The following is a 12,137-nucleotide window of genomic DNA, read 5'->3' as shown; positions in this document are numbered from 1 at the left end:
CGAAAATTCGTGAGAATCCTCGTTGGCTATAGGGTTTTGACGAGTCTCATGAGTTAGTATATGACAGGTTTTACGAATGTTAAAGTTCTCCGCCTCAAGTTTCTGCTATGGCTATAGCACTCCAGGTGGTGATGATGTTATGTCATGATTGTCAAATTCAGTTGTATTTCCTGAATGTACCACCACCATTCCTTCATGTTCTTTTCTGTGTCTTTCGGTGCCGGTCTGCTCTGTAGCACTGGATCAGTTTTACACTAAAGACTACATTGAGTCTGGCGAATTTCTGCTAGTGGAAGGATTCACAGTCAGAATTACTGCTCTTAGGATGGCTCTATGCCACCATCTGCACAAAAGTATTGGCAGAGTAATGTCTCTGGCTGGGAAAATGGTTGGGTTATCTTCTTACGTTTCCCTTCCGGGAGACCCGAGGAACCTTCAGAATCGCTCGAATGGAGATTGAGTGAAAGTAAGTGGGGGACCTTGGCATGGACCCTCCATTTGGACGACGGCCATTAATACGATTTCTCTGAAAACAGGGTCTAATTTCCTTAAGAAGCGTCAATTTTAGTTTGGGTCTCAACTTCGGCCCGCATTGTTTTCTCAGTTTCAGTACTTAAACTTGGGCCCCGTCAAGTTTCCGTTTTATGGTGTTGTTAATCAGACGAGTCATTTCACGTGTAGATCTCTCCTCCTCCTCCTTTCACGTGTCATTTCACATCGCCTTTATTATTTTTCTCTCTGTTTTCCTTTGATCCTCTTCATCCCCAATTCGATTATAAAGTACTCCTTCATAGCGAAGAAAAGCACCCGTAACAAATCAAGACACTGCACAATCTGAAACCACATGAGCAAAAACTCAATCTCTAAACCTATACCTATACCGGACTCGAATCTCAAGCTTCTCCTCAAGAAATCCTTTTGAACAGCGAAACTTGGGGCGACCATGGCTGCTAGAGCTTCGAGCTCGTGGTCGAGAGCCATGAGATCTTTTCGAGCCACAAATCTCAAGGTCATCATGACCACTCAAGCTTCGACCTTGCAACCATTGGTGCATGAGCTTTTCGCGGAGACCATGATCCTTTGAGTTTCGATCTATGAAGCTCCGAGGACACGGCAGCTCAAGCTTCGAGCTCACAGCGGTCATGGTTGTTTGATCTGAGCTCGTGGCCATAATCGCTTGATTGGTTGTCATGAGTGGGCACATATTTGAGCTCGAGATTGTGGCCACTCGGTTTTCGAGCTTGCGACGGTCATGGCTACTTACCCAAAACTCATGCAAGTGGCCATGGCATCCACGGGAGCGGCAGTGGCCACCGCAATGAAGTAGATGAAAGGAAAAAATAAAGGCAACATCAAATTACACATCAAATCTTTTACGGGATCATTGGATGAGAATTTGATTGGGTTAGATTCGAGTGCTGATAAAAAAAGTTTGTGTTTATATATATATTTTGTGCCGGAATTGAGACTCGATAAAAAAGATTGATTAAATCTTCTGTAAGGGAATCAGCCCGGAAAAGAGCAAAAAACATCGGGAACGTTTCGGGTCCCCAAGCGACATTGCTCAGAGCCGTAGAGGGTCGCTTTCGGAGACTTCTTGGTCTAAAAATAAATGCTAAACAGGATCCGCAAGCGCGGCGATCCGCTTGAGCGATCGGAGCGGCGAACGGACGAGTCATTCCCAGCGGCGAAGTCAGAAGAAGAATGATGGTTGGTGATGGGTGTACTGTGCGTAATGCTGACCTAATGTTTCACGCTTTCGAGTTCTTCTTGCAGCACAGCACTTTTGAATCAGTCAGTGATCACTAAATTCAGACATAACTAAACAGCAATGCCACGTGCGGAAGCCGAGGTTAGGTTAGGTTGTACTGAGATGGTGTGATGATATCTTTCTCTTGAATATGTCTTGGACCATGTGATTTGAGGGAAGGACTTGCTGGTGGTTTGATGCTTGTCCAATTAGAAAAAGAAGGAAGGAGAAATTCTCCATGAAGACCAAGTGGAAAAAGAAAGAAAACTGTGGACTAAAGTTCAAAAGTACAATATTTATGAGGCCACAACACCCGGTCTAACTCTTTGGCACGCCCAGCTTATAGTAATGAGAAAGACGGATCGCTTGTATACAAGAGCCATGGCATTTGAGACATTAGTGTTCGACATGTTCTCATGGTGGTGGAAAAAGTACAATTACAAATTCTTTTATTCATCATACACGAAAATTTGTGAACACGGGCGATACACTTATCCTCCATATGACTCAGTGTCGGTCGGTAACTCTCGGGAAAATTGTCTAAAAGCCATCAAACCTATTGTATGAAAGCTAATTCAGTCTTAAATATATCAATTGAGTCATTAACCTTTTGATGATTTGCCAATATAGTCATTCTGGTCAAATATCCAAATAATAGACTTAGGACTAAATTGGCAAATCATTAAAAGATTTATAACTGAATTGGCTATAGTACAATTGACTTAGACTTTTTGGACAATTATCCCATAGCTCTTCAATGGTTGGAGTCCAGCAGATCATGTACCTAATTGACTATGTCATGCCTAGACTTGTTGAAGACTAATATATGATCTAATGATTGATTATTTTCGGGATAGGTAGGTTATAGACAAAAAACTTGGAACTTACTCTATCAAAGTAGTTTCTTGATCTCTGAATTTAGGAAGCAAGCCGGTTCTCTTAAAAACCGACCTGGGATGGAACTGGCCAGTTCTAGGGTTGATCCGAAAGTCAAGCCCAATTTTAAGCAATATAACTACTACGTAGGCAAACATTGAACGAGTTATGGATAGACCAATTTTATAATTTGGTTGGGGAGCAAAAAAATCTCCTTATCCTTTGACCTTGTGGAGGCGCATCATTTCAAGGGGGCAAACCGTAAACGAGTGGCCAAGATTACTTCCACAAATTGATGTGAAGTTTGCCTCTCCTGAGCCTAGCCTGCAAAGAAAAAGGACGCTTCCTCATTTGACAAGGCGTGCCCTTTTATGCAGCGAAAAGAGAACAGACAACTACCATATAAGATTTGGAATGACAACATTTATCCACGCGAAAGGTCCAACGGGTGGACAAGATTCGCTCATGGTGAACAGTGTACAGAACATATACGGAATCGTATGCCTCGTATTTGTCCACGTGTAGTGTGTCTGTACAGCGTACAGTAGCACTGACTGCTTCCGTGAATGATCTCATGTCGCTCAATCCTGTTACGCCTGCGACGAAATCTAATTCCACCCGCCTGAAAATCCAACTAAAAGACTGCAGGCCCCTAGTTTCAAGAGATGGCAACGATTAAATTTATGAAGGAAAAGCAGAACAAGAAAGAAGCACCAACTAATATTTAAGCAGCGATACTCAATCGAGTTTTGCCTTCTCGTCGCCGCTTCGGTTTTATCGTCTCTCTCTCGCTCTCTCTCTGCTCTCCCTCTCTCCAGGTGGGTTCTTTGTTCTGTTCTTGATCCGTGTGCCTGCTCCACCAGTTGAAGTCAGAATCTTGAACTTTTCCCGGTTCATTTCGGTCTTGGGCTCGGATTGTTTGAGTGCTGAATTGCACTCGTTAGATCTCTTGATCGTCATTTGATCGTGGCAGATCAATTGGGTAATCGACTGATCACTCAGAATCTTCATTTTTTGTAGCTTTGGCTCAAAAGACATCGGTTTGGCTGCAGAGTTGGTAGTTCTTGAATCAGATGGCTTCCACAATGCTCTCTTTCGCGCCAGCTGCCGCCTCGGCTTCAGCTGCACTGTCGGTGCATGAAAAACTCCAGGTACTTCTCATTTCATTGTCGTGAACGTAGTGATTTCGTCTCGTGGATCTCTCTTCTGCTTTCCTTTGTGATGGTTGAAATCGAAATGCGTCCTTTTTTCGTTTTTCTCTGGTTTTCGCTGTTTTCAGTGTGGCGTGTGGTGTTTTCTCTTTATTATTTTCAATGCTTAATTTGGGTGAATCACACTGATCTTGTTTGTCTTCATTAGGGGAAAACAAAGATTGGAAGTGTTCATTTCAGCGGTAGTGTGCAAGAGAGACACCCATTTGCCAAAACTAAGGTATGGTGCTTGTGATCTCCTGTCATTCATCATCTCTTTAATTTCGCAATTCTCTTTCTTGGTGTTGCTCTAGTGACCTGGCTATGCGTTGACTATGAATTACACGTCCTGAGCATGCTTTGTTTGGCTGGATAAGTGGTATGATTGTGTCCTAGATATGGCCTTATTCCTTCTATTCAAGTTTCGATTATGTCCTTGTTTCTCTTCCTTATTTTCTGGATTGTAAATACCGTATTAATTTCTTTTTCCTAAAGGTTGAAACTTTTGACTGGTGAAATCCTGTTCATTCTTTTTTCTGGTTTTGAAAGCAAGCCTGCTTTGGAGATTGGTTATGAATATAGATGTGTAGAGTCACATCAGGATGATTATTAAATCTCATAGGATCATATCTAGAAATTTTGATTTCTGAGTTTGGATCATCTCTTCTATGCAGGATTTTGGTCGGGTATCTATGACTGTTGCTGTTAATGTTTCTCGATTCGAGGGCATAACAATGGCCCCTCCCGACCCGATTCTTGGGGTTTCTGAAGCCTTTAAAGCAGACATGGACGAAAAGAAGCTCAACCTTGGAGTCGGGGCGTATCGGACGGAAGAATTGCAGCCTTACGTGCTTAAAGTTGTCAAGAAAGTGAGCATTCTCAATCTTAATTAGGCTGCAAATGATTCATTTCTTTTCCATGGTTCAATGCTCCCTTTCTTCTGTGAGCTTCATTTTCCTTGAAAACTAGACTTCATGCTTAATAATTCAGAGCTCCTCATCTATATTTGGATTTTCTTCTAGTCAAGTTAATTTAACAATGGATTCTGCTACTTTGTAGGCTGAGAATCTCATGCTGGAGAGAGGGGAAAACAAAGAGGTACACAATTCTCTGAATTATATCAATAATCTGGTGTCACTCTATTGATCTGCGATTACTCTGATGTTAATTTGATCTGCAGTATCTCCCAATTGAAGGTTTGGCTGCATTCAACAAAGCAACTGCAGAGTTATTGTTCGGGGCAGACAACCCAGTGATAAAGCAACAGAGAGTATGTCTGCATTTTGTGTTACCCAAGCTCTTTGTGTAAAGTTTCCTTGGAAAACTATATCTGTTGCACTTTTTTCCAGGTTGCTACCGTTCAAGGTCTTTCAGGGACCGGTTCTCTTAGGCTGGCTGCAGCTCTTATTGAGAGGTACTTTCCCGGAGCAAAGGTGTTGATATCATCTCCAACATGGGGTACGTGCTATTGCCTCTTGAACTTTATCTTTAATTATCTCTGTGGGTTAAAATTTTTGTGCACTACAATTCTGCAGGAAACCACAAGAACATTTTCAATGATGCTAGAGTTCCCTGGTCTGAATACCGATATTACGACCCAAAAACAGTGGGCTTGGATTTGGAGGGGATGATTGCTGACATTAAGGTGAAGTCCCTATAATGAATGATGCCTGCTTAGCCTCATTTTTTTTTTGTTTTGGGCGGAGCTTAACTTCATATTTACTAAGTTGAATAGCATGTCCAAATGAAAACCTAACACTAGGCATGGCCCTGTCTGTTCAGGCTGCGCCAGAAGGATCTTTTATCTTGCTCCATGGCTGTGCTCACAACCCAACTGGCATTGATCCAACCCCTGAACAGTGGGAAAAGATTGCCGATGTCATTCAAGAGAAGAATCATATACCTTTCTTTGATGTTGCTTACCAGGTATTAATCACTTGTGATCAAGATTTCAATTAATTGAGCGTCTTACATGCCCTCAACCCATTCTAAAAAATACATGCCCTCAGATGCAATGAGGGTGTTGTAACTCAAAGAAAGAGCTTCTTCTTTTGGAAGTACTGAATCTTTTAACAGACTGAGTGAAATAAGTTTGATTTTTGCCTTCTTGGAGGTTCCTCTACTAATTTTATCTGGACTATCATATGCATTATAGGGATTTGCAAGTGGAAGCCTTGACGCTGATGCTGCATCAGTGAGACTGTTTGCTGCTCGAGGCATGGAGCTTCTGGTGGCTCAGTCTTACAGCAAGAATCTGGGTCTTTATGCGGAGAGAATTGGAGCAATCAATGTTGTCTGCTCATCTGCAGATGCAGCAACAAGGTACATGGATCTTTGCTCTTCACATGATGAAAACATAGTTTGCCTGCTTATCTTACTTCTATGCCCATTCCTTGTTTCCGAGAATGTGCTGTGTAAATCTGTCCAAATTTTTCTCTGACCTCAACAAGTCCAATATTATTCTAATGTTCTGTTAGAACAGTTGATAGAAGCTCTTTGTCACAATCATTCTTATACATAAACCTTTGCAGTTGGATGAAGTAAATGCAGCCTGTTTGTTCGGTGTGATGTATGTGTTAAATATGATGGTGTTCCCTTTAAGAATGTTACAAGGTTTACAGCAACTTGAATGACAAGGGTTTTTGTTTGCTAAAAATAACTGACAAGAAATTTTGGCAACGTTGTAGGCAGTGATCTAACCCTAGATATTACTGGAGAAAGGTGTTGTTACATTAGCTGAGCTTCTTTGAGCACCTTATAGTTATTAAATGGCATATTGCTCCTTGATCACCTGCTAATTTCATGGCGCCCTACATTCTCAGGGTGAAGAGCCAACTGAAGCGGCTTGCTCGGCCAATGTATTCTAATCCTCCTGTCCATGGGGCAAAGATTGTTGCGAATATTGTTGGTGATCCAGCTCTATTCAACGAATGGAAGGCAGAAATGGAAATGATGGCCGGAAGGATCAAGACTGTGAGACAAAAGCTATATGACAGCCTCTCTGCAAAGGACAAGAGCGGGAAGGATTGGTCATTTATACTCAAGCAGATTGGCATGTTCTCATTTACAGGCTTGAGCAAAACTCAGGTAATTTCCCTTCACAAGTTGTTACACTCTGTCGGAATAATTTTCTTGTTTGTTGCACAGTTCGATATGAATCATGTCATCCTTCCTTGTCTCTATGGGACCTTTATAGTAACGCTCAAAGGGGATCGCTCACGCCGGTCGCCCTTCCCCGCCTTTTTACTTTTAAAAACTCCGTTTTGCGCTGTCATCCTCTTCATAGTTATCTTTCTTTGTTGCCTTTACAGAGTGAGAACATGACAAACAAGTGGCATGTGTACATGACAAAGGATGGAAGGATTTCCTTGGCTGGACTAAATTTGGCCAAGTGCGAGTCTCTTGCAGATGCCATCGTAGATTCATATCACAACGTCAGTTGAGTCTCGGAGACAAGGATGAGGTAATTCTATTAGGAACCTTCAAAAGTTTTGGTCAGTCCAATATTGTCATGGGATATGGCATAGCGGAAATTGGACAACAATAATTCAGCAATAATGTATCTTCAGCAACACTTAGAAATAATTGTACTTGAAGTTTCAATTTTTGGTGGGGATTAAGCCCCTAGTTCTCTGAAAGAGGAAGTTCAATGAAAATTTTGAGTTGTCATGACAAGGTTTTTTACACTGATCTGAGTTCAGTTCAGTTGTTGCCTCTTACAATCTGCTTTTACGCCATTGATATAAGGACATACACCTCATTAGCGCTTCGACATGCAAACACTTCTCTCTTTCCCATCAGGCGAACAGCCCATGAAGATGAGCTCTGAAGGTGTAACCATGCTGGCGAAATTGTGCTAATGGATACTGATTAAATTGGGTTGTACTTCTCGGCGCAGCCTGAATCTCCATGCTTAATAGTATCTTGGTACCTCTCATGATTCCCTTGTCTTGGGATGGCATGGAACTGTTGCTTGAAGATTTGATGGAGTTGGAGATTTCAGATCCCCTCACTCACCACTTTTAGTCACCACCACACCAGTAGCGACCCCGTCTTGCTGTCAACCCTGTGCTTTTCGACTATCATCTGCATACGCTGAGACCGGAAGTCAGTAAGAGTCACTACAGCTAATGGAACTTATTATTGATTCCCTTTGCTCACAAACAGTTTTCCAGAAAGGTTGAATTCTGGACGTTATGGAAAAGGACAGCGGGCGTCAAATGAGACTTGAGCTCTCTGGAAAATAATGCCAATGACTCTATTTGCTCCCACAAGCTTCATGATCCGAATTTGTGCGACCTAACATTTCCTGGACTAATCATCGAAATGAGAGCAGGCAGAAGCGCGAGCAGTTTACTGAATGTAACTAATTTACAATCACCTAAAAGAAGAATTATTGTCCGCCTGACTAAGACTTTCTTCTGTACAGCGGCATCTCGTTGATGATGTTAGAACATGCACCTCTCTCTCCTATCAAACCTCTCTTTCAACATAAGCTGCGAATCACCTATTGTTATCTATATGCAGAATCTCTCTAGATGATATTGACTAAACCGGTACTTCCTTGGGACGATCGTATCTCCAAAATTATCAATAATCAGAAGGCGGTGGGACGCTGATCGCTAGCTCTTCAGTGTTCCCCCGGGCTCAACAGGTGCAAGAGGAATGAGAGAGGGCTCAACAGGTGCAAGAGGAATGAGAGAGTGCAGCGCATCCGTTATCAGTGGCCGGTAGATCAGTTCTGGTTGCAGACACAAAACAACAACAGCAGCTGCCTACAGATATACTAAAACTTAGATTTTAGTAATGCCAAAACAGTGATACTTAGCACATCGTTTCTTACTTAGATGGTCAAGTTCTATTATAAAGCATGAAGCAGAATTTATCATCATAACCTGTTGACCGCAGATTTCATGATTAATCAACAAGAAAAAGCTGTATTATCACAACCTAAATCATCTTCTGTCCGTATGTTAATACAGTGAAAACTCAAGATGGAAATTTGGAATATTTTACCAACCTTGGCATTGAAGTCAGCATCTAGAAGTATGTTAGCCGATTTCAGATCTCTGTGGATGACTGGCGAGTAGCAATGCTTATGCAGATACTCTAAGCCTCTGGTCAACACAACCCAATTGTTTTAGCTACATATACCATTTGATATAAATAATGAACTTGAAAATCTGAGTGACCCTAGAGTCTTACTAAGCTGTGTCAAGAGCTATTTTCATTCATATATGCCATGTCAATTCTGACCCATTTGAAGTCCCTGATGGATAATTATAATAACAGAAAAAAATCGCTTCCTTCATTATAACCACACTCAACCTCTATTCAAATTGGACGAAGAATGATGGAAAAGTTCTTTACCTGTAGAGATTGTTCTAAAATTACAAGAATTGTCATTGCATGCGGCTTCTGACAGACAAAGGTTGTAGCTTAGTTTGCAAGCTGCGCCATAGCAGAATGAGATTTGTTAGAAATAAACTGTACCAGAAATTCGTGAGAATCCTCGTTGGCTACAGGGTTTTGATCAGTCTCATAAGTTAGTATGACAGGTTTGCAGCACTCCAGGTTGTGATGATGTTGTGTTATGATTGTTGAATACGCTTGAATATATCCCGAGTGTACCACCATCCTTCATGTGCTTCTGCTCTGTAGCACTTAAACCAGTTTCACACTAGTCAGAGGAAGGATTCACATTTAGAATTGCTACTCTTAGGATCGCTCTATGCCACAGTCTGCAGGCCGACATTGTTTTTAGCTCGCAAAATGGCTAGGTTCGCCATCGTGTCTACCTTCCAGGAAATCCGAGGGACCTTCAAAATCACTAAAAATGAGAATTGGGTGAAAGCAAGTATTCGGACAATATTGATTCGTACAACTTCTCTTAATCGGAGAATAGTACGAAACTTGCAGGCAGATGTTTCCGGTCGCAATCGACATTGCTCTGAAACGGAGAGTGAGAGCACCACCTCCCTCTCGTTCCCAGATTTTCTAGAAGTTGTCATCTCCAGAATTTTCTGAAGAAAAATCAACAGTGAAGTCGGAAAGTTGAAGAGAGGCTCCAGTTTTGTTCTCCAAGCTGCCACTCTAGAATCGTCTAGAGACAAAATCAGTTAAAGGCAGCTGTTATGTAATGACTTGTCTAGAAAATACTTAGAAAAGTATGGAGACTTCCTCCACCGACTTTTATCACCCTATAAATAACAGCAAGTGCTCCTTGTGCGTGTGTAGAAAAGCAAGAGTGAGGCAAACACTTGGTGAGACCATTGTGTGAGAGTAAGTCTCCAAGCGTTGAAAAGGAGTTTTACTCACAGAGAGAACGTATAGAGCCTCGACCGCTTTGGTGTTCCATTTCCTTAACTCGCCATCGTTCGCGGGTGGTGTGGTGTTGTCACCGCCAATGATATCCATAAGTCTTGAGTCAACAATTAAATTTGCATGCGGCTACTCCAATTATTATAATTGGCGTACTCCGGTCCTTGACCACCTGCTCATGTACAATGGTCCTAGACAGTAGCATTAGCAGCTACAACACCACACCACCCGCGAACGATGGCGAGTTAAGGAAATGGAACACCAAAGCGGTCGAGGCTCTATATGTTATTGATGTGGCCGTTGAAGATGAGTTGTTATGGCCCATCAAGAGTGCAAAGACCCCAAAGGAGGCATGGGGTAACTTGGCGGCACTATTCGCAAGGACGAACGATGCAAAGTTGCAAAGGTTGGAAAACAAGTTATTGTCGGTATCGCAACAAAATTTGGCAATGAGTCAATACTCAAGTACAATGGTCCCTGACCACTGTCTTCACGTACCACGCTTCGGATTGCTGGGTTGTCAATCCCCGATCTCTTGTTCTAATACCACTTGTTGGACTCAAGTGTTTCCAAATAAACACTCTCTTCTATTCCCTTTCAGGATGTTACGAGTTTAAAGCAACTTAATGACAAGAAAGGTGCCGGTAGATTAGATGAGGTTCTTCGAGCACCTTATAGTTTTTAAATGGCATTCTGCTCCTTGATTACCCGCCAATATCATGTGCTCCTACATTCTTAGGGTAAAGAGCCAACTGAAGCGGTTCGCTCGGGCAATGTACTCTAATCCTCCCGCCCATGGGGCTAAGATCGTCGCGACCATCATCGGCAATCCGGCTCTATTGAATGAATTGAAGGCAGAAAGGGAAATGATAGCTGGAAGGATCAAGAATGTGAGACGAGTCATATGACAGCCTCTCTGCCAAGAACAAGAGCGGGAAGGACTGGTCATTCATACTCTAGTACATTGGCTTGTTCTCGTTTACAGGCTTGAGCAAAACTCAGGTAATAATTGTTCTCATCTGCTGCATATCTCGAAACGAATCATGTCGTCCTTCCTTGTCTTTATGGGACCCTTATAGTAATGGCCAAAGGGGACCGCTCACGCTGTCGCCCCTCTCCACCCTTTTACTTTGAAAACAAAGGCAAAGCTCCTTGTGTCATCCTCCGTGCTGTCGTCCTCTTCATAGTTTATCTTTCCTCAGAGCGAGAACATGACAAACAAGCGGCATGTGCACATGACAAAGGACGGAAGGATCTCCGTGGCTAGATTATCTTTGGCCAAGTGCGAGTTTTTTGCAGATGCCACCGCCGATTCTTATCACAACGTCGGCCAAGACTCGGAGACAAGGATGAGGTATTTGTATTAGGAACCTTCCAAAGTTTTGGTCAGTCCAATATTGTCATGGAAGAGGAAGTTTCTTCAGCAACCCTGCGAAAAATTGTACTTTAAGTTTCAATTTTCGATGGGGATTAAACCCCTGGTTCTCTGAAAGAGGAAGATTAGTGAAAATTTTGAGTTCGTGACAATGTTATATATTAATTTGAGTTGCAGTTCAGTTGTTGCCTCTTATTTACTTGGTAGATGACCAAAATTGTCAAATGAGACCGGGCAAAAAGTCCAAATGCTTTTCGCCAAATGACGCTTTCTTAAGTACAACTGCTTTTACGCTGATGATACAAGGACATGCACCTCATAAGCGCTTCGATATGCGAATGATAGCAACAAGATCTGCTGCTCTCTCTTCCATCAGGGAAACTGCGCTTGAAGATGAGCTCTGAAGTGTCGACTGTGCTGGCAAAATTCTGCTACTGGATATTGATGGAATGGGTTGTACTCTTGACACAGCCTGAATCTCCACAGTAAATAGTAGGTTGGTACTGCTTGTAATTCCCTCGTCCTGGAATGGCATGGAACTGTTAGTCGAAGATTCGATGGAGTCGGACGTGTCAGAAACCCTCGCTCACCTCTTTTAGTCACCACCACATCAATAGTAAACCCG

At 42.4% G+C, this 12,137-nt stretch overlaps 1 protein-coding gene across 4 annotated transcripts; it reads left to right on the top strand.

The window, feature by feature from the left end:
* The first annotated feature begins 3,185 nt into the window (after window positions 1-3,185).
* On the top strand, window positions 3,186-11,519 carry LOC115674514 (aspartate aminotransferase, chloroplastic). 4 transcript variants are annotated; one of them, XM_056310643.1, is made up of 12 exons: window positions 3,186-3,444; window positions 3,679-3,777; window positions 3,986-4,057; window positions 4,491-4,685; window positions 4,876-4,914; window positions 4,997-5,086; window positions 5,166-5,274; window positions 5,352-5,461; window positions 5,599-5,742; window positions 5,972-6,138; window positions 6,639-6,903; window positions 11,340-11,519. In XM_056310643.1, exons 2-12 carry the CDS (start codon window positions 3,700-3,702, stop codon window positions 11,502-11,504), a joined length of 1,434 nt encoding a protein of 477 aa, XP_056166618.1. In that variant the 5' UTR covers window positions 3,186-3,444; window positions 3,679-3,699; the 3' UTR covers window positions 11,505-11,519. The 4 variants fall into 4 exon arrangements, with proteins under 4 accessions (XP_056166618.1, XP_056166617.1, XP_030452765.1 ...); XM_056310642.1 differs by having other exon boundaries at window positions 3,187-3,444; window positions 3,647-3,777; XM_030596905.2 differs by having other exon boundaries at window positions 3,190-3,608.
* The last annotated feature ends 618 nt before the right edge of the window (window positions 11,520-12,137 follow it).

Source organism: Syzygium oleosum, unplaced genomic scaffold (assembly GCF_021117445.2).
Source record: "Syzygium oleosum isolate NSW1041296 unplaced genomic scaffold, Sole_v2.1 Sole_v2.04, whole genome shotgun sequence".
Taxonomy (NCBI): domain Eukaryota; kingdom Viridiplantae; phylum Streptophyta; class Magnoliopsida; order Myrtales; family Myrtaceae; genus Syzygium; species Syzygium oleosum.
This window is presented reverse-complemented; position numbering and strand designations above follow the sequence as displayed.

What these genes read in the sequence shown, in the direction of transcription:
- LOC115674514 (XM_056310643.1), top strand. Translation starts at nt 3,700, where the DNA reads ATGGCTTCCACAATGCTCTCTTTCGCGCCAGCTGCCGCCTCGGCTTCA. An exon ending in ACCCATTTGCCAAAACTAAG is followed by an intron (nt 4,058 to 4,490) that starts GTATGGTGCTTG and finishes TCTTCTATGCAG; the next exon opens with GATTTTGGTCGGGTATCTAT. An exon ending in TCTTTGATGTTGCTTACCAG is followed by an intron (nt 5,743 to 5,971) that starts GTATTAATCACT and finishes TATGCATTATAG; the next exon opens with GGATTTGCAAGTGGAAGCCT.